Source organism: Nannobrachium achirus, assembly GCF_963921795.1.
Source record: "Nannobrachium achirus genome assembly, chromosome: 11".
Lineage (NCBI taxonomy): Eukaryota > Metazoa > Chordata > Actinopteri > Myctophiformes > Myctophidae > Nannobrachium > Nannobrachium achirus.
The window spans coordinates 44,040,307-44,063,832 of NC_137820.1; the positions used below are offsets into that span (position 1 = coordinate 44,040,307).

The 23,526-nt window shown below is 44.6% G+C and overlaps 1 protein-coding gene across 2 annotated transcripts in view; it reads left to right on the forward strand.

The window, feature by feature from the left end:
• The window catches only part of tbxas1 (thromboxane A synthase 1 (platelet)), a 133,383-nt gene that overhangs the window by 50,627 nt on the left and 59,230 nt on the right, over window positions 1-23,526 (forward strand). For both annotated transcript variants that reach the window (XM_080737763.1, XM_080737764.1), the window contains exons 3-5: window positions 5,781-5,874; window positions 18,570-18,622; window positions 22,842-22,938. In XM_080737763.1, the coding sequence (XP_080593889.1) occupies window positions 5,781-5,874; window positions 18,570-18,622; window positions 22,842-22,938 (244 nt within the window). The remainder of the gene's footprint in view (window positions 1-5,780; window positions 5,875-18,569; window positions 18,623-22,841; window positions 22,939-23,526) is intronic.

Sequence of the window (23,526 nt, forward strand, 5' to 3'; positions counted from 1 at the left end):
TAATGATGTTAAATCAGCTCCCTTTCCCAACACTGTTGCCTCCATAAATCTATTATCAAACATATAATTTTCCGAATGTCTGAGTGAGTGTCTGTCTGTCTGTCTGTCTGAAACAGAGTTTCTCCTCAGTGGCTGGAGCAATTGATCTGAAATCGCATCACCATTAGCAAATGAACACACCTGACATAACTGTGAAGCCCGTTTGTCACTTTCACAAATCATATCTACTATCTATTCTGCATCTAGCATGAGGCATATCTATTCTGCATCTAGCTTGAGGCAACATGTTTAACCAGCTGTGTGTGTGTGTGTGTGTGTGTGTGTGTGTGTGTGTGTGTGTGTGTGTGTGTGTGTGTGTGTGTGTGTGTGTGTGTGTGTGTGTGTGTGTGTGTGTGTGTGTGTGTGTGTGTGTGTGTGTGCAGGCGGGTGTAGCGGGCGGGGGGGACACACAGTATCTCTGTAGCCATTAAACAAAACGGGTATTTCTTACATTGATGCTCCTACATATTATCATGCAAGCACCAGTTAAAGTTACTTTCCATCCCTCATATACACATCCCATAACCCACACACTGCACATCATTTCGGAGCTCATATCTTTGAACGGGTAAGGGCTAGTTAACTTGATGTCAGAGCTCTCTCTCTCTCTCTCTCTCTCTCTCTCTCTCTCTCTCTCTCTCTCTCTCTCTCTCTCTCTCTCTCTCTCTCTCTCTCTCTCTCTCTCTCCCCCTCCCTCCCCCCATTTTAGAACGAACATAAATCCAGCTGTTCTAGGTCATTATTGCACCGTTGCCGATGAATTTTAAGTCGACCAAAGAAGGTCCTTTGTTACATCACAGTTGGCATCATAAATGCGTTCATGTTGAAACTTTGGATCACTTCGGTCAGCGTTTCTCAAATGGGGGTACATGTACTCCTATAGGGGTATTCGTCAGGTGGTATGGTAGGCCTACATGAGAGAATGTGGAATGTTGAACCCTGACACCTCTATTCTGGGGGTAACATTTTCTGAAAATGGCACATCTACAAGCTCACAACGCGTCGCTTGTAGATCGTCTAATTTCACTGAGAGATTTGCCATATATTTAACACGTTGGGAAGACGTGTGCGTGCGTGCGCGCGCGCGTGTGTGTGTGTGTGTGTGTGTGTGTGTGTGTGTGTGTGTGTGTGTGTGTGCGTGTGCGTGTGCGTGTGCGTGTGCGTGCGTGTGTTACTATACTTGTGATACTATTACTAAAGACCAATGTCCCCCACTAGTATTGTAGAATATGAGAAATAGACATTGTCTGAGTACCATTTTCCTGGTCCTCACAAGAAAAATGGTTTGTTTTGTGGCTGAAAAAATATTTTCTATAGAGATACATTTACTATTAGTAAAAGATACAGGTTGGGGTTAGGATTAATTAGGATTAGACATTTGGAGACTTTAGGAGTTGTAATTAGAGTTTTAAAATGATGATTTATACTGTTTTTGCGTGCCAAAAAAAGCATAAATCGGGGCGCCCGCTAGCCTACTGGTCCGGGCGCATACCACTTGGGCATTGCCACATAGGCATGGATGCCTGGTGCCGTGTCGCCGGTTCGATTCCCGATCATTACGACCTTTGCCGCGTGTCACTCCCCATCTCTACCCCCATTTCCTATCAGTCTACTGTCCTATCAATAAAGGCATAAAAGCCCCAAAAATCATCGAACAATAGCTGATGATTTGCTTGTAGATCTGCTATGTTAAAAACGGCATTCATAAAATCGCAGTCCTAAAATGATGATGTCCTCGGCTCCTCGCAAATATAGTATGACAAACCTGTGCGTCTGTGTGTGAGATTGTGTGTGTGTGTCTGTCTGTGTGTCTGTCTGTGTGTGTGTGTGTGTGTGTGTGTGTGTGTGTGTGTGTGTGTGTGTGTGTGTGTGTGTGTGTGTGTGTGTGTGTGTGTGTGTGTGTGTGTGTGTGTGTGTGTGTGTGTGTGTGTGTGTGTGTGTGGAACGGGTCTACTCTGATGTGATGTGCCTGCCTTAGGGCCTGACTGTCAGCTCTGACACATAGAGTTATAATTACCGCGCTGTCATTAAGATGGGACTCAGTGTGTGTGTGTGTGTGTGTGTGTGTGTGTGTGTGTGTGTGTGTGTGTGTGTGTGTGTGTGTGCCAGTAATGCCTTGGCTGTGCCTGCTTTATTGCTGTAGTTTAATCTATCAGCCGTTCACATCACATTATTAATATGGTAATGGATCTCTCTCCTTGAGGACATTAAGGGATGGAGTGCACAGTGGTGACAGTAAAAAGCTATTTTAGGGTCCTTTTGGAGTCAGAGAGGATCGCTTCTGATGGTGACGCCGCTGCGGATGACAGCGTTAATGTTGGTACATTCTGTCCTCATGTGTCCTAAACCTAAACCATTCCTTTTTTGTTATTATATAAATACATTTAAATAGTGAAAATAGCTGATCTACAAGCTCACAACGTGACGGGCATTAGTGGGCAACTAGGGAGGGCAATAGTTTATGAAAAAACATAAAAAGTTAACGTATGGAGATATAAGGTTTCCGCCCAACAGTTAGGATTTACCGACTTTGTGCTGACTTTGAGACAGACTTCAAGGTGGGATGTTGAACCTGTGTGACTCATCCTTAAATAAAATCTGATGTTGCGTCACTGCGTGTGTGCGTGGATGTTCCGTTTCGGCATTGCGGTGTGTGCATGCAGCGTACCCCTACTTTGCATTCTGATAAGATTTGTGATAGATCAGCCGGTATGTGCGTGCGCATAAGGGTGCGGTTAATCAAACTATTTTGTAAAAGATGATTCTAAGGGCACTCGGGCGTCACAAGAAGGTGAAAAGTGGGACTCAGTTACTAGGGCCCAAGGTGGAGGGGCCTTAATTATGTTATACTTTAGCTATTGAAAAATATCAGATATACAAGCTCACAGCACAGCACTGAGTGATGCGCTGCGAGCTTGTAGATCTGCTATTTTTTTAAATTTGTGAAAATGTCTGCAAATCTTTGAATATATGTATTTTTTTAAGCGAACATTTGTAACTCAAATTTTGCTAAATATTTTGAGATGGGTGTCCGTGGCCAAATACTTACCATTTTGGGGGTCCTTCACATGAAAAGGTTTGAGCACCACTGACAAAGAAACATTAGTTTTTCAAAAAAACTTGATTGATTTGAAATATTCAAAGAGATTTTCAAAAAAAATAGCAGATCTACAGTACAAGCTCGCAGCGCGGCACTCGGTGCCACGCTGTGAGCTTGTACTGAAAAAGGTTGTGGGTCCCCGCTTCATCTCTCTCTCAATTAAGGGGTCCTTGGCCTGAAACGTTGTTGAAGACCCCTGATGTAGTGGATACAGCTGCATTCAGGCCTGCCTGGGCATCATGTGTCCCTGGGTGTCTTTGTGTGTCGAGTCCAACTGCTTTATTAAAGGCTGCAACTCACAGGGAGGCGAGGTAGCGCAATTAACTCCATGCTGTCGGGCAGAAACCTCTTATCTCCATGTTCTAACTTGTTGTGTTTTTTTCATCAAATGAATGCCCTGGCCTACAGTACATACATGATCATACTACTGTGTTACACAAAAGTAGCAAAAGATGTGGAAGATGTGAAACGTGGTGTGAAGAGGTGCGTTTTGAGCTCGTAGATCTGCTACTTTAGCTGTTTTTGAATTGAATCCTGAAAGGACATACTGTACAGTATGAGGTTTCCACCCGACAGAGACGATCTAGTAATTGGCCTTTTCATCGTTCAGGACATCCATTCCCATGTGCTCTCTCTCTCTCTCTCTCTCTCACTCTCTCTCTCTCTCTCTCTCTCTCTCTCAATCTCTCTCTCTCTCTCAATCTCTCTCTCTCTCTCTCTCTCAATCTCTCTCTATATTGTACTATAGTTTTTACTTCACTACAATTATTTGAAAACTTTAGTTACTACAGTAGTTACTGTACTTTGTATATTTAGATTATTATTATTACAAAACATAAATTGACCACAGCCCTATGTTATACTTTGGCCGATTTTTATACATTTAGAAAACTTGTGAAATGGGACGTTCTGCATAATGAGTTACTTTTGGTAATTTTTTTTTTTTAAAGATTTGTTTTTGGGCTTTTATGCCTTTATTGATAGGACAGTAGACTGACAGGAACTGGGGGGAGAGTCCGGATCGGGAATCGAACCGGCGACGCCTCCAGGCATCCATGCCTATGTGGCAATGACTAAGTGGTATGCGCCTGGACCAGTAGGCCAGCTGGTGCCCAGCTACTTATAGTAATTTAAGTGTATTTTGATGCCAATACTTTTGTACTTTTACTCCACTACATTTTGAGTATCAGACCTTTACTGGTAAATCTACATTACGGTATTTCTACTTATACTTAAATCAAAAATCTTTGAAGAAGTACTTCTTACATCGCTGCTCTCTCTCTCTCTCTCTCTCTCTCTCTCTCTCTCTCTCTCTCTCTCTCTCTCTCTCTGTGGAATTCATAAGCAACAAACAGTGATCAGCGAACCGGACGGACAGTGCATTATTACGTGACTGAATAACGTCCCGCTCTATACCCATAATGCCCCGGCCTCGAACAAAGTCGGCAGCAGAAAGTCCTCAGCCTGGGCATTCCAAGGACTTGCATGTCAGCAGAAACGGCTTGGATGTACATTATGAATAATACATGGTGCAGGTTTTAGGAGTCTGTGGGGGATTATTGTATGCCTCCCTGCAGCGCAAATAAATCCTTCAAGTGTCACAGTGGCATGTGTTTTGTTTTGTGAGACGTCACTGCCTTGTTTGGAGGCGGTGATGTTTAGTGCAGTCTTTCTCAACTCCAAACCTTTTCATTTCAATGACCTTCAATGACCTCACTTTAATTTACAATTACAAAATAGAGCATAGCGGTGGCGGCCATTTTGTTTATGGGCTCTGGTACCACAGATAGAAAGCCCATTCGTTCAGCCCTTGGAGATTTCCGAAAATATTTGTAATGATTATTTTCTGAGCCTGGAACCAATCCATCCAGGCTCCTGGTGAACACACCCATGAAACATTTGATTCTGTCCCCAAAAGATAATGATAATTGAAAACCACAAAAAAGGCAAAGTTACTGTACAACTTGTAACACAGCAGCCATATTGAAAATAAATTGGGCCCCTTGTTTACCTCTTTAAGGACTTTTGAATACATCAAAAATGACAAATTATACATGGGTCAAATGTGTTGCGAGGCGTTGTGAGCATGTAGATCTGCTATTTTCACAATAGAACCGTGTTATACAAAATGTAATGCCTCAACTCTTAGTGCTCGTCCCCAGTTAAAATATGATAATTTTGGGGGTTGCGGACTGAAAAGGTTGAGGACCACCTCTGAAAATGAGAGTAACAGACCTATAGGGTCCCTTTGGCTCCCTGGTGGTCCCTGGATCCCACGTTGACAAACGGTGGTTTAGTGGCTTTCTTTCTTACATTGTATTTTAGGCCTGCAACAGTTAATCAAACTGACCAAATCAAATCCAATTGATTGAATTGAAATGGAGTGTTTTTAATCATAAAAGTGCTTCTGTATCATCTGATTAATCAAAAAGTTAATAATCATGATAGATTAATTGCCAAGAAAATAGATAGTTCTCTTTACCCATCTCTCTCTCTCTCTCTCTCTCTCTCTCTCTCTCTCTCTCTCTCTCTCTCTCTCTCTCTCTCTCTCTCTCTCTGCTGAATTGTTGTATCCTGTCGTAAGTTAATAAAGGTATTTTTAAAATGCTAAAATTATCCATCTCTCTCTCTCGTACCACAGGTATTCGATCGCCCCCTACTCCCTCCTGTCTCGATGTGGAATCAGACATCCCAAGCCCTCGCCTTTCTTTGGCAACATGTTCATGTTTCGTCAGGTGAGAATCCATCCGGCGTGCTTCACATTCCTCTTGATACTATCTCTAAGCTTCATCTATACTCCTCTAATGGCGTGGCTCGCCATAAATCTGTTATTTTGTTGGCATGCAACGCCGTTATGTGATGGAATATAAATTATAAATCTCTGAGTGTGTTTTTCCAATGGATCCGTCTGTCTTTTGCCTTCACAAGGAGTTACAGTCTCATCAGACGCACTTAATCCCTCCCTTCTAGATCATAAGGGAGCGCGCTCACACAGACACGCTCGCACGTTCGCACACGCACGCACTCACACACATACACACGCGCACGCACACGCGCCCACGTGCGGAATATTACCGAAACTTCATTAGATTTGTTCATTAAAGAAGGCTCACGAGTAATGGCTTTTTCATACCACGTGACTGCCACATAGATTAACCGTATTGATAATTGCATTAGTTTTATGATGAATATGGAAAACGGGGCAAAGAAGAGTGGGTGTGCGCCTAATAGGACTGATTTAATAACCTTTTATTAGAGCTCCGACTTGCCCCGCCCCCTACGCGACAAAGCCGCCACACTGTTTCAGCTGTGTGTGTGTGTGTGTGTGTGTGTGTCTGTGTGTGTGTGTGTGTGTGTGTGTGTGTGTGTGCGTGTGCGTGTGTGTGTGTGTTTGTTTTAGGCCTACTGAAAGGCTTATTGATTCACCACTTGAATATCACCTCTGTCGGGTGGAAACCTCATTATGTTCAAAACTGTCACTTTTCAGAATTCAAATTCAAAAATAGCAATATAGCAGATATACAAGCCAGATCGAGCTTGCAGATCTGCTACTTTTGATGCTTTTGTGTGACGCTGTAGTATGTATGATCAAGTAACAGCAATAAGGCTATAAGGCTGTAGCCTCACGTTGCCAGACACTCATAGCCTGCACTCACGTGACTCATTGAATATTTCCAACACTGTTGCCACCACGCGTATTAGATTTTACAGTTTTGAGAGCAAAATAAGCTGTATCATAAGCAAAGCATGAATGCCAGAAGGAAAATGTATTATTATATTTCTTTACGAGTGTGTGTGTGGACAGCGGAGAGGGAAGGCCTCCTCCTCGTCCTTGCTCCAGGGGTCTGCTGGTGTCGTGGAATTTTGCATCAATTAGTAACTGTTGAGGCAAGCAGCAGAGTGGCAGACACTTCACGTTGTACAGATACGATGAGCTCATGGGAGAAGTACACTGAACATCCAGGGTGCTGCTACAGCAGTCCTCAAGCGCTGAGAGAGAGAGCCTTGTTCACCCATTTAGGCCTAGAATTATTGAATGCTTTAATCAGTTTGGGGGTCGTTCACATGAAAAGGTTTGAGAACTACTGACATAGTAGTCTCTCAAGAACAGACTAACTGAGCTTCCAGTTAAGTGAAAAGGACCTTTTCTTTGATGATGGCTAGCCAGATTGCTGACACAGAAACATAGGTTTTTCAAAAGGTCTTAGAAGGATTCAAAAGACACTTATAGAATCGGGTCAAAATTCTAATTTTCACGATTTTTCAAAAATAGCAGATCTACAAGCTCGCAGCGCGGCACTCGGTGCCGCGCTGTGAGCTTGTATATCTGCTATTTTTCAATAGTTAAAGCATAAAATAATGATAAGAGAGGAACTTGCTTTGTGTCACGGGACTGAGCTGTACCCAAACCAGTGGAGGGGGGGTCCCCAGATGCCAGTAAAGTGACAATGTAAGGACTTTTAAGACCTTTTTAATACAAAGGAAAAAAAGACCATTACTGGATCAAACATAATCAACAAGCTATACTATAAAATAATAAGAAAGAGGTGGATGATCTTCAAGCATATTTTCACAATATTTATCTGTGGAACCGAGTCAAACTAACTTTAACGCCGCAACTCCTACAATTCCATGTGCTTATCAGTGTGAGGCGTCCCCCAGTTCAAATATGATTATTTTGGCGGGTCACGGCCTGAAAAAATATATACAGTAGATCAACAACTCCCCTAAACCAGTGTTTCTCAATCTTTTTTTGCTTGAGTACCCACATACCCCCTTTCCCTGATTTTTTAATCCAAGTACCCCCTTTACCCGACAACAATGTTTTCCTTATAAAACTGCAATTAAAACCATAACTATTGGTATATGATGCTATCATAACCTCACCTTTTCAAGAATATCACAAATAAGAAAGGTAGTGAGAGTTTAAAACGGTGCCTCCTGAACAGATTTATTTTCAGCACTTTTCATGTCAATAACTTACATTCAATCATTCAAACACATCCCAGTTGCCTTTTCTCATCTAATTTAATTGTAGTTAATTATTTAACTATGAATAATATTATCATGATTTATACTTCCTTTTTTCTTTTTGGGGGGCATTTTCTGAGTACCCCCTGCAGAACCCCCGCGTACCCCTAGGGGTACACGTTCCCCATTTGAGAAACACTGCCCTAAACTATACACACCAGGCCAGTGCCATGTCATCTTGACTCAAAATGTCAGAGAACATTATAAGAAAAAAAGGTGATCGACGTAACAATATAATGCATAATCCAACCACAATTCCTCCTCTGTGGCACGGTGGTGGCACAGTGGAAGATCTGCTGGCCTGCAGTGGCAGCGTCTCTGCTGGCATATCTGGTGGCAGGATGCGGTGGCAGGGCCTCTGCAGGGAAGATTTGGTGGCATGTGGCAGATCTGGTGGCATGTGGTGGCGGCATCTCAGCAGGGCAGGTCCTGATGATATTCCAGGATCAATAGTCGTCACAGTGGGCCGTTTGCAGGCGAGGTGGGCAGGGCCCCCTGTCTGTCTGTCGCTCTCTCTCACTGCAGAGGCGTCAGCCGGCTGGGTTATGACAGCACTCACACTTTCTCCTCCATCACCCTGTCTGTCACTGTACCTCCATTCCTGTTTTATTCATCTGTTGTTTTCTCCCCCCTCTCTCTCTCTCTCTCTCTCTCTCCCTCTCTCTCTCTATTTCTCCCTCTCCACAAGTTAACTAACAATCCGAAAGTTTTGAATCACACCTGAGCTGTTGAGGGGGTGCTGTGGCTGCCAAAGGAAGGGGGAGAACTGGTTCTTTGCTCCTAATGGAAAGTCATATTTAATTATATATCTTTTGTTTTTGGATTATGCAGTCGTACGGTTTTGAAGGCACGAACTGAATTGATTAACTGTCCGGGTTGGTTGTTCCAATAATATGGGCTGAATTGGAAAGGTGTGCTTTCAACATTCTAAATTCTCTCTCTCTCTCTCTCTTGCTTCTCCTCTCTGTCCCTGCCTCCCTGGTTCTTCTCACACGTCTTTTTATAGTCAAGTTCGCGACCTTCTTCTCCCGCCTGTCCAGTGTGTTGTGTTGCTGTCCTCTCCGCAGCTCCTGGTGTGTCTCCTTGAGGAGGAGGAGGAGGAGCGCTGGTAGCCGCGCTCCCCCGCTGAGGGGGAGGTGATGTTCCCCTGTTATTTATGCAGCCTGGCCGTGCACAGTGGTCCCACGCTTAGGAGACGCTTAACGCTAGGGATGGGACGATACGCGATATTATGTTTTTCGGGATAAAAAACACTCACGATAATCGTATCGTGGAGATTTAATTTATCGTGATATCGTGCTCCGCCTGGGATTATTATTATTATTATTATGAGTTGATCACACTGCAGCGTCACAAAAGCATCAAAAGCTTGTAAATCTGCTACTTTGGTCACAGTTTTGGACACAGAGGTTTCCACCCGACAGAGACGTTATGTCCAAAATTGTTACTTTTCAGGATTCAAATGCTGCTTGTAGATCGGCTATTTTTTCAGCTTCTGTGTGACATTCTTTTACAGTCTATATGGTGACACTTTACTATGACAAAGTAGGGCGGTAATAAAAACAAAACGTAAAAAGTTAAAATACGGAGATAAGAGGTTTTTGTCCGAAAGGTCAAACAATGGCTGCTATATGGGTCTGGCTGTACTGTATACTGTATAGTCTCCTCCTATCCATCCAGTGTGTTGTTTCCATGCAGGCAGGAGTTATTAGTCCTTGCAGCCCCCCAGGTCCCAGCCTGCTATCACCCCCTCAGGTCCATGGACGCCCCAGCAGTACATTAGGCAGAGAGCTACTATTACAGTTGTTGCAGCCTCCCTCCCTCCTGATGGCCCGGCTGTGCAGGGCTGAGAGCCTCAGTAAAGTGAAGCCCCCACAGGTTTAATGGCACGCACAAGCGCACGCACACACACACACACACACACACACACACACACACACACACACACGTATCCACACGCATGCACGCAAACACACACGCGCGCGCGCACGCACGCACGCACGCACACACCACTCTCGCCCCTCTCACCAGTTCAGAGCCAGCTCTCCCCAACAACCCCAAGGTCACACTCGGGCTGAAGGACACGGCATCCTTTGTTTGTGTGCGTGTGTGTGTGTGTGTGTGTGTGTGTGTGTGTGTTGTGTGTGTTCTGTGTGTGTGTGTGTGTGATGTGTGCAATTATTTGTGTAAGTGTGCCAGCATGTGTGAGTGTCCATGAATGTGATTATGAATCTGTATCTGCACACAAATGCTTCACGCACGTATCCCTATTTAACTATATATCACACATCTCATGCGTGCGTGTACGTGTACTCTATGCACACGCACACACGCACACACACACGCACACACGCACGCACGCACGCACGCACGCACGCACGCACGCACGCACGCACGCACGCACGCACGCACGCACGCACACACACACACACACACACACACACACACACACACACACACACACACACATTTAATGTGTGCTCCACACTACAGAGACAGGGGGGGATTGCAGAGTCATTAACAGTGAACAGTGAAAAAGCAGGGAGCATCTCTTGTGTCTCCTGTGTGTTCTCGGTGTGTCTGCGTGTGGCAGGGGGGGTGAGGGTCGCTCTGTTCTCCAAATACAAATGGATGTGTCTAATCCCCCTCTGGCAAGAGAAAAGGACAAACTTCAGAACATGCCATGTTCTGCGGAGTCGAGAGCGCCGTATTGATCCGTTCCATTTGTGATGAATCTACAATTAAGAGTCATGTCCCTGTCCTCTGTTTGACTGAGCCAGTGTGTGCATGTGTGTGTGTGTGTGTCTGCGCCAGGCACATGCACACATAGACATCAAAGGGGGCTTGAGCCCCTGCCCTTTTATCCGTCTGTAAAAAGTGCCCTCTCCAGACCATGAATGCAGTTTTTACTATTGTGAAAGAAACGCCAATGCCCCCTTTCCATGCCATACCTGAAGGCAGCATTCAAGAGAATGACCTTGTCCAAACTCTCCTGAACTTGAAAGCATCATCTTAAGTTGAAAGAATTGCCCTCTCTGTATAGAAATTCATACCGTCACGCTACATCTCCAGAATTGACTTGATTATGCTTAGTTCAGCGTGGTATCAAGCACTGAAAATAGCCGACCTCGCTGCGACGCGTTGTGAGCTTGGAGGGCTGCTATTTTCGTTATTTTCACCAAAAAGGCCCTTTTAGAAATTTCAGCCCCTGCCTCTCCAACACTTTCTGCACGTCCCTGGTGTGCAAGTGTGTGTGTCTGCACTCTGCACGAGCGCGCGCTTCCCGCATGTCCAAAATGCGTGTGTTGTAGAACGAAAGTGTGTATCTATCTGCACATGACATGGGATGAGCGAAGGGGAAATGAACCCCAATAAAAAGGACATCCATCCGATGCCAAGTCGCTCAGCGATGATCCAGGCAGAGACGTGGTCTGGAAGCCAAGGCAGAGAGCGAGGGTCAGAGAGACAAAGCCACCAGTGGCCCTGAAGCAGGGTTTTCCACTGGGTCGCCGTGCCACGCATCGTGAGCTCATAGAACGGCTATTTCCGTTGTTCTTCGTTCGAGAATGTATAGGGCTTAAGTGGTAAATGTCTGTGTGTGCACGTGTAGCGATGTGCTTGTGTCGGATATACGAGGGAAAGAAATTATGTAAAAGGTTTTTTTTTCTCGCCCTAGAGCAGTGGTTTTCAAACTTGTTCATGTCAAGGACCCCCACATTGATATGTATATGGCCGCGGGACCCCATCCGAAAAGGCTTTGTGCCAGATACCAACTTATTTTCGAAATAGCTAATATGGTTAAAATCATTGTGATGCTGTATTAATACATTTTGCTGGTGCCCTAGAATTTTTGCTGCAGGTCCAAGTGCTGTAGCAAGCCGGCTGTTAGATTCTGAGATACTGTAGCTTGCGTGCTCGCAGAAAATGTAGCTTAAGGTCCTATTACTCACTGAGACGCACCACGCTGTTCTGCCAAGGTGTTTTTGAAGCGGCTGTGCCTGTAAAGCAGCACATCTCTGTGTGATTGTCCTCTATTGGCTGGCGCTGGAGGAAAGGTCATGGGGTCACAGAAATCAGTATTGCACGAAGGTGGACAGGTGCTGCAGGTCTTCTTTTTATTTAACCTGACCCTCGTGACCCTCGTGACCCTACCCTACCCAACCCACCTGACCTGACTCTAACAATATATATTTTTTGTCATTAAATTTGTATTGATTTTTCACAAGGAGTCAAGTACAGTCTCAAACAGTGCACAATCAACATATAACATCCAGGATCCCCCTCCCTTTACCCACCTTTCATCATCCCATCAATTCCTAACCCTTCCCCCTTCCACCATCTATACTATAATTTTGCGAATGTCTGTCTGAGTGAGTGAGTGAGTGAGTGAGTGAGTGAGTGAGTGAGTGAGTGAGTGTCTGTCTGTCTGTCTGTCTGTCTGTCTGAAACAGCGTTTCTCCTCAGTGGCTGGAGCAATTGATCTGAAATCGCATCACCATTAGCATATGAACACACCTGACATAACTGTGAAGCCCGTTTGTCACTTTCACAAATCATATGCTGTATATTAGCATTTTTATGGTGTATCTACTATCTATTCTGCATCTAGCATGAGGCACATCTATTCTGCATGAGGCAAAATGTTTAACCAGCTCTGTGTGTGTGTGTGTGTGTGTGTGTGTGTGTGTGTGTGTGTGTGTGTGTGTGTGTGTGTGTGTGTGTGTGTGTGTGTGTGTGTGTGTGTGTGTGTGTGTGTGTGTGTGTGTGTGTGTGTGTGTGTGTGTGCAGGCAGGCAGGCAGGCGGGTGTGTGTGCAGGCGGGTGGGCGGGCGGGCTGGGGGGGGGGGCAGTATCTCTGTAGCCATTAAACGAAACGGGTTTCTTACATTGATGCTCCTACATCATGCAAGCACCAGTTAAAGTTACTTTCCATCCCTCATATACTGTGTGCACCCCATAACCCACACACTGCACATCATTTTGGAGCTCATATCTTTGAACGGGTAAGGGCTAGTCCTATTAATTGAGCAACACAACACATCCATTCCATCATTAAGTCAGAAGATCTTTCAGATAAAAACTTGTCCATAGTGTAATTGTGCCCTGTTGGGCATGGTTAATTCTTGCTGAAGACTGTCCAAACTTGCCAGTGTGTATTGGATATGTCATGTGGGTGTTTCCAGCGCTGAACTAACTATTATCTTTTTGGGCGCATTCGACGGGCAAGCTTCAGACACAGTTCGCGTGGGTTCGGACAGGTCGGGTCGGGTTCTGATCGTTGATTAAGACATTCGTCCCTTACTGAAAAGTCAAGCAACCCCCACATGACATATCCAATACACATGGAAGCGTAGTGTTGTTCCGACGTGTCATTAGTCCGATGTCCCATTAGTCCGACGCTGGTAAATGCTAACCTGATAAATGCTAACCCTAACCCTAAACCTAACCCTAACCATAGTCGGATTAATGGGACGTCAGACTATCGAGATTTATCCCGCCCAACCCACAGGTTGTACAGTATACAGTAGGTCCTCCTGCACATCAGCGGACCGCAAATCCAGCCAGACTAATTTTCGAGGCATCTTGTTTGGGTTGCTGTGCGGGATGGAATCAACTGTCAAATCGGCATCCTTTCAGCCGTGCCGCTATCGTGCGCTAAAGAAGCACTGCAATCTGAGGAGAGCTGATGTGTGCTATCACTTTGGCAGCGCGGGCACAACCCATCTTACGGGGGGTGGGGGGTATGGGGTGGGGTGTGGTGTGTGGGTGGGTGGGTTTTTGCAGACTACAGGAATGCCAGTGTGCCTACTGGGTCTCTCGCCTAAGCCTGGCTGGCAGCGGAGGAGAGCGGTGGAGGGGGGTGGGGGTTGGGAGGGAGGGAGAGCGGGAGCGGAGTGGGGGGGGCATCCTGCCAACTGTGTCTGCAGCTTAATTAACTCTAAAGCAGGCAAACTGAGGGCTGCTCTGTCGCCTTGCATTTCAACGACCCGAGCGCTTTCTAAGCACCTTAACGGACAAGCTCCTCTTTGTGAATAGGTCCCTATTCAGCCGGGGCTGGGGTGGTGGTGGGGTTGGGGGTGGTGGAGGGGGTGGGGGGCCATGGAGGAGCTCTTCTCTCTGTATTTGGCCTCCTCCTTCATGTGATGGGCATGCGGAGCGAGCCCCTCATAAACATTTGAATGCCGTGTGTAGTTTGTCGCGCTCTGAGCGAGAGGCTTCTACCCCCACCTCCTCCCTCAGTTTTTTCTCTCCCAATGCAGCGATGGTGAGACGTGTTCACTTTTCTTCTCCTCGCGGCCATAAACTCTTTCTTGGGTTTGTTGGTTCGTTCAGTGTGTGTGTAACGTCGTCTTACGTACGTTGTTAGAATGGTAAGGCTGCTCCGTACTGGCAGCCAAGAGAGAATGTTTCAACACTGAATCCAGTTAGGCTGAGTGTCTGCCGTTAATAGGGTGGTATAATGTTACTGGTTCTCAAAGTAGAGACCGGGGACCCACAGGGCTCCCTGGGGGTCCTCAGCAAATTGAGGAACAGTTTAAACACTTAACGCCCTATTTTCGGCTATTAAAAATAGCCCTATCTACAAGCTCACAACTTGTAGATGTGCTATCTTTCAAAAAGCTTGCAAAATATTGTCAAAAATCCCAGGCACAAAATCCTTTCAAATGGGAGTCTGTGGATAAATGCATATCAATTTCATGGTCCTTGACATTAAAAACTCTTTGCGAACCACTGGTATAATGTAACCAAGGCCACAGTGGTGAAATGCATTTGAGTGACTGCCATCACAGTGTGTGATTTGTTTTTCATGTAGACTTTGAGAAGGTCAAAAGCTTTTCTCTAAAGCCCGGGGCAGCTTGCCCCTTCTCTCTGCCAAGCAGTCCTGCATGCCTCTGCTCAACACTGACATCTAGTGGTTTGAGTTGATGCTCTTCTTAGTAGGAATCAGTTCAACTTCACTTGCCTAAAATTATTGAATGCTTTAACTATTCAAAAATAGCAGATATACAAGCTCAGAGCGCTGCACCGAGTGCCGCACTGCGAGCTTGTAGATCTGCTATTTTTGAAAAAGTCATGAAAATGTGTGCAAATCTTTGAATATGTGTATTTTTAAAGCAAACGTTTGTAACTAAAATTTTGCTTCTGGGTGGTCCCTGGAACTAAATATTTTGAGATGGGGGTCCGTGGTCAAATACATATAATTTTGGGGGTCCTGCACATGAAAAGGTTTGAGAACCACTGACATAGTAGTCTCTCAAGAACAGATAACTGAGCTCCAGTTAGGTGAAAAGGACCTTTTCTTTGACGATGGCTGGCCAGATTGCTGACATAGAAACATAGGTTTTTCAAAAAACCTTAGAAGGATTCAAAAGACACTTATAGAATCGGGTCAAAATTCAAATTTTCACGGTTTTTCAAAAATAGCAGATCTACAAGCTCGCAGCGCGGCACTTGGTGCCGCGCTGTGAGCTTGTATATCTGCTATTTTTCAATAGTTAAAGCATAAAATAATGATACACAATATGTGTACCCATTCTAAATGGGTTAACTGCTCCCATTCTAAATGGGTTAACTGCTCTGATCAACATTCAATTGAAACCGTAATTTACAGCTGGTTCGCAAACTGTGGGTAGGGACACGTGTGTGGGTCACGCCGTCGCGGACACATTTTTTCTTCTATTTTCACCAGTATGGGTCCTGGGCGAATATCTAATTTCTCTTTTGGGTCAAGGGCTAAAAGGTTTTGGAACCACTGCTATAGCCCATACTATATAGCCTGCTTCTTATTTATAGTTACCATGCAGCATACTGTATTAGTCGTGACAAATAAAGCCTCTTGTCTTGATTCTAGATTCTTGATTCTTGATTCTAGATTCTAGATTCTAGATTCTAGAGAGACAGACAGACAGACAGACAGACAGACAGACAGACAGACAGACAGACAGACAGACAGATAGACCTTCACCACCCTGCAGAACAGACCACACATGCACGCACACATGCACAGGCACACATCTGGACAGACACAAAATTGACACTGACTCTGTCAATGTGTTGATTATTCTTTGAATCCCTTTCATTTATTTTGTGTTGCTACCCTTTTAACATTCCACGCTAGTTAACATGCCCCCGGGGCTCATAAAAGCCCTCACATTAGCATATTTGTAAGTCATGGAGTCATGATGCAAAAATGAATAACGCCAGCCAGCCTAGTCTGTGATGAATGCACCCCAAGGCCTTGACCTTTACATTTACAGTACAGTATCTGCATGAAGGGAGTCCTTCGTCGTCATCGCTGAGGGTTTTGTATTTCCTTGAAGGCTGTGCTTTTCCAAGGCCTTAGAAACGCAAGACAATGACCGAAGACTTTACTCTGAGGAGTTGATAGATGCAACCTGCATTCCGTCTCTGTCGAGTGGAAACCTCATATGTCCAAAACCATTACTTTTCTGGATTCAAATCCAAAAGCATCAAAAGTAGCAGATCCACAAGCTTGAAACGCGTCGCGTTGCGCCGCATTTCAAGCTTGCGGATCTGCTACTTTTGATGCTTTTGTGTGACGCTGTAGTGTGATCAAGTAAGGCGTTGATTTGCGAAAAGACACAAAAAGTTTAACCCATTTAGAACGGGTACACATTATTGTGTATCATTATTTTATGCTTTAGCTATTGAAAAATAGCAGATATACAAGCTCTATAAGCACATGCGAGCTTGTAGATCTGCTATTTTTGAAATATCTTGAAAAATAGAATTTTGACCCCATTCTATAAGTGTCTTTTGAATCCTTCTAAGATTTTTTTGAAAAACCTGAGTTTCTATGTCAGCAATCTGGCCAGCCATCGTCAAAGAAAAGGTCCTTTTCACCTAACTGGAGCTCAGTTAGTCTGTTCTTGAGAGACTACTATGTCAGTAGTTCTCAAACCTTTTCATGTGAAGGCCCCCCAAAATGATATGTATTTGGCCACGGACCCCCATCTCAAAATATTTAGTTCCAGGGACCACCCAGAAGCAAAATTTTAGTTACAAACGTTCGCTTTGAAAATACATATATTCAAAGATTTGCACACATTTTCACGACTTTTTCAAAAATAGCAGTGTGAGCTTGTATATCTGCTATTTTTCACTGGTTAAAGCATTCAACAATTCTAGGCCTAAATTAAATATGGAGATGTGAGGTTTCTGCCCGACAGCAAAGATTTGTGGCGTGCACCCGCACTGGCAGGCTTCATGAGAGAATTATGTGCGACAATGCGCATGAATGTACAGAAAATGCACGCACGCACATGCACATGTTTGTATTACAACACTTGTGACGACATCAACATGTTAGGATGACAATTTTATAAATGCCGCTTTTACCATTTTCCCTACAGGCTGTGGTATACTTAGTTGGGGGCAGATGTTGCGCCCCGAAAAGTACCGTAAATAGAGCTTGTAAATTGGCTTTTTCAATGCACGACACACCGGCAGTCTGGTCTGCAACTAGGTATAAATCAACCCCTAAACCTATAACTTTTGAATGCCTAAGCCTCACAATGTCTATTTCATGATATCCTCGCAAGTATAGTGATACAAGTAAGTACACATGCACACACGCATGCACGCACAGTCGCACACGCATGCACGCACACGCACACGTACACTATCCTGTCCTCTGTGGTTCCAGACAGTGCTGGTCAGGGATCATAGTAGAGTAGAGGCTCTGGTGTTATTAAGCTGTCAGTCACCTGTCCGACACGCAGCCGTCACACACGTGTAGTAGAGAGTGGAGCTGTAAAGACACATCAATTCAGCTCCTACACAACCAACCAACCAACCGACTGACCGACTGACTGACTGACCGGCCAACCACCCGCCCCCTCTGTCCAATTTACTATGAGGCCATCAGCAGTCCCCGGGTTAACCCATCAAGACCTGAGGCCCATTCTACAAATGCCTTCTAAATCAGTAGTTCTCACACTTTCAAGATTTTACAAAAATGTTCCAAAACACACATTGTTTTTGAATGACACGTATGCTTTCCTCGGTTCATAACAATATACTGTAATCATTGTGGTCGGGCAGAAAACTTCCATCAGGACTTTTTTGTTATCCTTTTCGCCCTAATGTCCTACTGTACCACATGCTGTGTATATACTGTACACTTCTGACTGATAAAGTATGAATCAAGTCAATCTCTCTCTCTCTCTCTCTCTCTCTTTCTCTCTCTCTTTCTGTCTTTCTTTCTCTCTGCGTCCAACTGGGAATTGCTTCTTCGTAAATGAAAGAATTGCAGGACCTGAGCACACGGTCGTTCAGATCCCGTCTACATCTCTCGTCAGGGGATTGTTTCCTTGTCCTCTTCCATGTCTGTTGGCGTCCCTTTGATGAGGCTCTCCTCTCTCCTCTTTTCTCCGCAGGGCTTTTTTGATCCCATCAATGATCTAATAAAGACGCACGGCAGAGTGTGTGGGTAAGTGCATTTGCATCCTGTCACTTGCCACTGCTTCTTATTGATTTCATCTCCCCCACACTGTCTTGTTAGACAAATATATGATGACAAAATGTATTAGGCTTGCAGACAAACAAGCCCTTAATTCACACAGTCAAGTCCAGAGTGTTCAAATGTTACTTTGCCGGAGGGTAAAAAAGGATCAGATGAATTTTAAGAACATTTTAATTCCAAAATACAGTATGTTAGTCAAGAGAGGTAATGCAACTACCGTATAAATGCCTCTGTGGTATTTGATACATACTATTCAGCTAAAAGAATGTAAAGCATTATATTTTGGGCCAGTAGTACTCAAACCTTTTCATTTCAAGGACCCCCCATTTTGGTATGCATTAGCAGAGCCAGATCACCACAGCTGGGGGCCCCTGGGCATTGAAACTCAAGAGGGCCTCCCGTGCATGCACACACACACACACACACACACACACACACACACACACACACACACACACCGCACACAGGCACCACACATCCAAGCCATGATTAAACCCCATCTTAATCATTTTGAGCTTGCAAACTGGTGTATACCAGTAAGACTCCCTAATCGGGAGATAAGCGACCGTAGGTCACATGTATACACAAAGAGTAGGGAGCAGTGTCCCCAAAAAATGTGGACGGATCCATGTTGATGACATGAGTGTAGACATACTGTGTACCGAGTTGAGTGATTTTAGGGCAAAAATTGGAGGAGCAGTGTCCAAAAATGTGTTTTGCAAGAATCGGCCTCATGGTGGCGCTAGAAGAGGGCCATGTGAGAAATGAGGGGTGGGGTCTCCGCGCCGCCGAGGCGGACGAATAGGTACCGGCCCCGGCTCTCCCGGTGGCTCCTAGGCCAAGTTAGGGCATTTTATGTGCGCTGCAGTGGCAGGGGGTCCTCCAGTGGGGGCGCCACCACTTTTGCATCCGTTCTGGAGCACAAGGAGTCGGTGGTCCCCGGGAATTCCCCGTGAGCAGCCCCGTTGGGGTGGTCATTTGGTCATTTTTGCACATTTGGTCATTTTTTACATCTGGGGGTCCCCCAGGGACCTGGGGGTCCCTGGAGCTCCGGGGGTCCTTGGAGGTTGTAGTTTGGCAGGCAAGGAGTGTGTGTGCAAAATCTGGCATGGATCGGGGCAACGGTTGCGGAGATATGAGCAGGCAGATCTTGATAGTGGACCCAGGTCTGTTTATTTAAGCATGGAGGCTCATCCTTCCTGGACTCCCTGGTGTGAAGGGGTGTGTGTGTGTGTGTGTGTGTGTGTGTGTGTGTGTGTGTGTGTGTGTGTGTGTGTGTGTGTGTGTGTGTGTGTGTGTGTGTGTGTGTGTGTGTGTGTGTGTGTGTGTGTGTGTGTGTGTGTGTGTGTGTGTGTGTGTGTGTGTGTGTGTGTGTGTGTGAGAGAGAGAGGACAGTGGCAACATTCCTTGCCACTTGGCAGGTCACACATTATGTTTGAGAGAGAGAGAGAGAGTGTGTGTGTGTGTGTGTGTGTGTGTGTGTGTGACACAGAGAGAGCAGCCCCGTTGGGGTGGTCATTTGGTAATTTTTGCACATTTGGTAATTTTTTACACCTGGGGGTCCCCCAGGGACCTGGGGGTCCCCGAAACTCTGGGGGTCCTTGGAGGTTGTAGTTTGGCAGGCAAGGAGTGTGTGTGCAAAATCTGGCATGGATCGGGGCAACGGTTGCAGAGATATGAGCAGGGCAAAAGTGTGACGTGTGACGTGTGACAGAGGGAGTGACGGAGGGAGTGACGGAGGGACAGCCGGTGGAGGTTTGGATAGTGTGCAAGTAACTGCGACCTACGGTCGCAATAATGCAATGCAACACAGTAAAGGGGCTTACAACGAAAGTTAACGGTAGTCATACTGTATGTATCCACTGGCTGGTGTTCATTAGAAATTGAGTTTTAATCATTTGACTGACCTTCATGAAATTGCAACTTCATCCCGTACTGCAAGAGTGATTTTAGTGTTATACATTATACACTTTATTTCTTCGGTGGAAGAATAGAGGAATAAGTGCAATGAATCGGGTTTGTTATGGCTGGATTTGATGCCAAGACTGAGCCAACTCTGTCAGAATTCAGGGACACATGCCAAAAGACATTACTAGAGCATTCACAGAACATAATAGCCGAGTTCAATGTGTGCTTTATTTATTCTTCTAACAAGCAGAGCGGCTTTGTGGCACATTTATAGAACTATTGATCTACAGTATAGAAGATACTGGCCTCTGGCCTAGATTCTCTGAACTCACTTTTTATCTGTATCTTTAAGATAGTTTTCTTCAATGAGAATCTGTGTTAAACACGTTTTTTATACGTTGGCTATAAAAAAAATAGCAGATGTACAGGATCATAGCGCTTGTACATTTGAAATTGCTGAATAATTTTGAAGTATTTTCTTCTGGGGGTCCCTGGCACAAAATATTTTGAGATGGGGCTCCGCGGCCAGATATATATCAATTTGGGGGTCCAATGAGGAGCTCTGCTTCTGGGTAGCTCAACTCTGCTCAACTTTTACAATTACAATTACAGTCTGGGCATTTGGCAGGCACTCTTAATCCAGAGCGATTGACAGTAAGCAAGGTAGATACAAGGTAAATCTAATGCATGCAGACAGTGTAGTGCCTCAGTAATCTAGGTAATCTAGGATCTATATCTAGGATATTTCTTTGACAAACCAACGCTCGGCTTACTGGTGCAAAATGCGCCACACATGACTCAGCAGCTTTTAAATAGTGTGAGGCTATAATGAACTGTTGTTTTCTATGGGGATTTGAATCCTTATATAAAGCCATAGTGGTCATTAACACCAAAGTGTCCCTGTTTATGGATGCACCTGTCACCATGCCTTCCTGTAATGGCTATAACCTCTGAGATGACGTCTCTGTTTGCCTGTGTTTTAATAGCGGCTGAGGGTGGTTTATGGTCAGTGGTTCTCAAACTGTCTTCGTGTCAAGGACTCCCAAATTGACATGTATTTGGCCGTGGACCCCCATCTGAAAATGTTTTGTGGCATGGGACCCCCAGAGGAGAATATGTGTGTGTGAACCCATTTAGACCAGGAAGTTCAGGAACCCCTATACGTACAGTAACTATACCTTTCAATCTAGGAACCCCTTTTAGGGTAGTTGTTGCTACAGTATGTACAGTATTTAGCAACATATATATTTATTTTTCATGTTTGAATAAATGTTTTTACTCAGAAAGCTTAGGTCATAATTTAGAGGGTGTTTTTAGAATCGGCCTCTGGTCTAAATCTACCTGAAACGGGTCTAAAGTTGTATTCAACATTTTCCAATTTCTTTTGGAGATTTTCAAAAATAGCACATGTACAAGTTTGCTGCGTGGCATGAAGTGACATGCTGTGAGCTTGTATATCTGCTATTTTTGAGAACCACTGTTCTAAACCAATGTTCTAAAATCTAAATCCTAAGAGTTTTCTGAAAAACCTATGATGCTATATACATAGCTCAAATCTAAAATGGCACAGATGCTTTCCTGATTTTTAATGGGTTAATAATAGCTTATAACAAAATTATAACTTGCATTTTTGGGTCACCATTTAAAGATTTGTCAAAAATGTTAAAGATTTTTCAAACAAAAAAAAGCAAGCTACATTTGTATATAGTAATACAAATAAGGATATTATAGAAAGGAAACATAGTAGTAATCTTTTTTTGTAAGAGCAATCATTCAACTAAAATACACATTGGACTAAAATGTTTACCAGAAACGTTGTGTATGCTGGGCTGGGGGGGGTCAGTGGTAGGTAGAAGTAGTGTGGGTGGTTGAGCTCCCAGCATGCATCATGTTCCAGGCTCACTGTGTTCTTTAATAGAGTGTGAAAACACACACTGCTCTCTGACCAGCTGCACTGACCGCTGTGTGTGATAGCTGCACTGTTATTTATTCATAATAGCCCCGAAGACGTGTGTGTGTGTGTGTGTGTGTGTGTGTGTGTGTGTGTGTGTGTGTGTGTGTGTGTGTGTGTGTGTGTGTGTGTGTGTGTGTGTGTGTGTGTGTGTGTGTGTGTGTGTGTGTGTGTGTGTCTATGTATGACTGCTTTCATGAAGGTATTTGTGTGTAGCATATCATATATTATTATTATTATTCATTGTCTTATGTATTTATTTTGTCTCAAGTATGTATTCATTCATTCATTCATTCATCCATTCATATTATTTATTATGTCTCTCAGGTATTATTTAGGTCGGAGACCAATTATAGTGGTGGCTGATCCTGACATGCTCAGACAGGTGATGGTCAAAGAATTCAGCAGCTTCCCCAACAGAATGGTGAGCACATGATCACACGCACGCACGCACGCACGCACGCACGCACGCACGCACAGTCGCACACACACATTTTGTGTGGAACCTAAAATGCAGACATATCCCCGGCATGTGATGGTGTGTGATGCTGTTCCCTGCATTGCAGGAGGAGGATGTGTGTTCTCTATGCAAGGTTCACTCTGTGTGATTTCAGGAGAATGCATTTATATTGCGCCTTTATCCAAGGCGCTTTACAGAGATTGTGCATTACATTCACCCATTCACACACACATTCATACACCGATGGTGGAGGAAACCATGCAAGGCACAAACCTGCTCATCGGGAGCAACTAGGGGTCTTGCTCAAGGACTCTTCCTCGACACTAACTCTGGGGGAGCCCGGGATCAAACTGGGACCTTGGGAACCCTCCGTGTTCTAATGACAATTTACAATTTAAAATTTAGGCATTTAGCAGACGCTTTTAATCCAAAGCGAATAAGCAGGTAATAAATACATCAATATAATAAGCAAGATAATTTTACTATGGTTATAGTTGTGCTGTGGACTCATCCACTTGAGTTAGAACGATTTTCAAAATGACATATTTATAG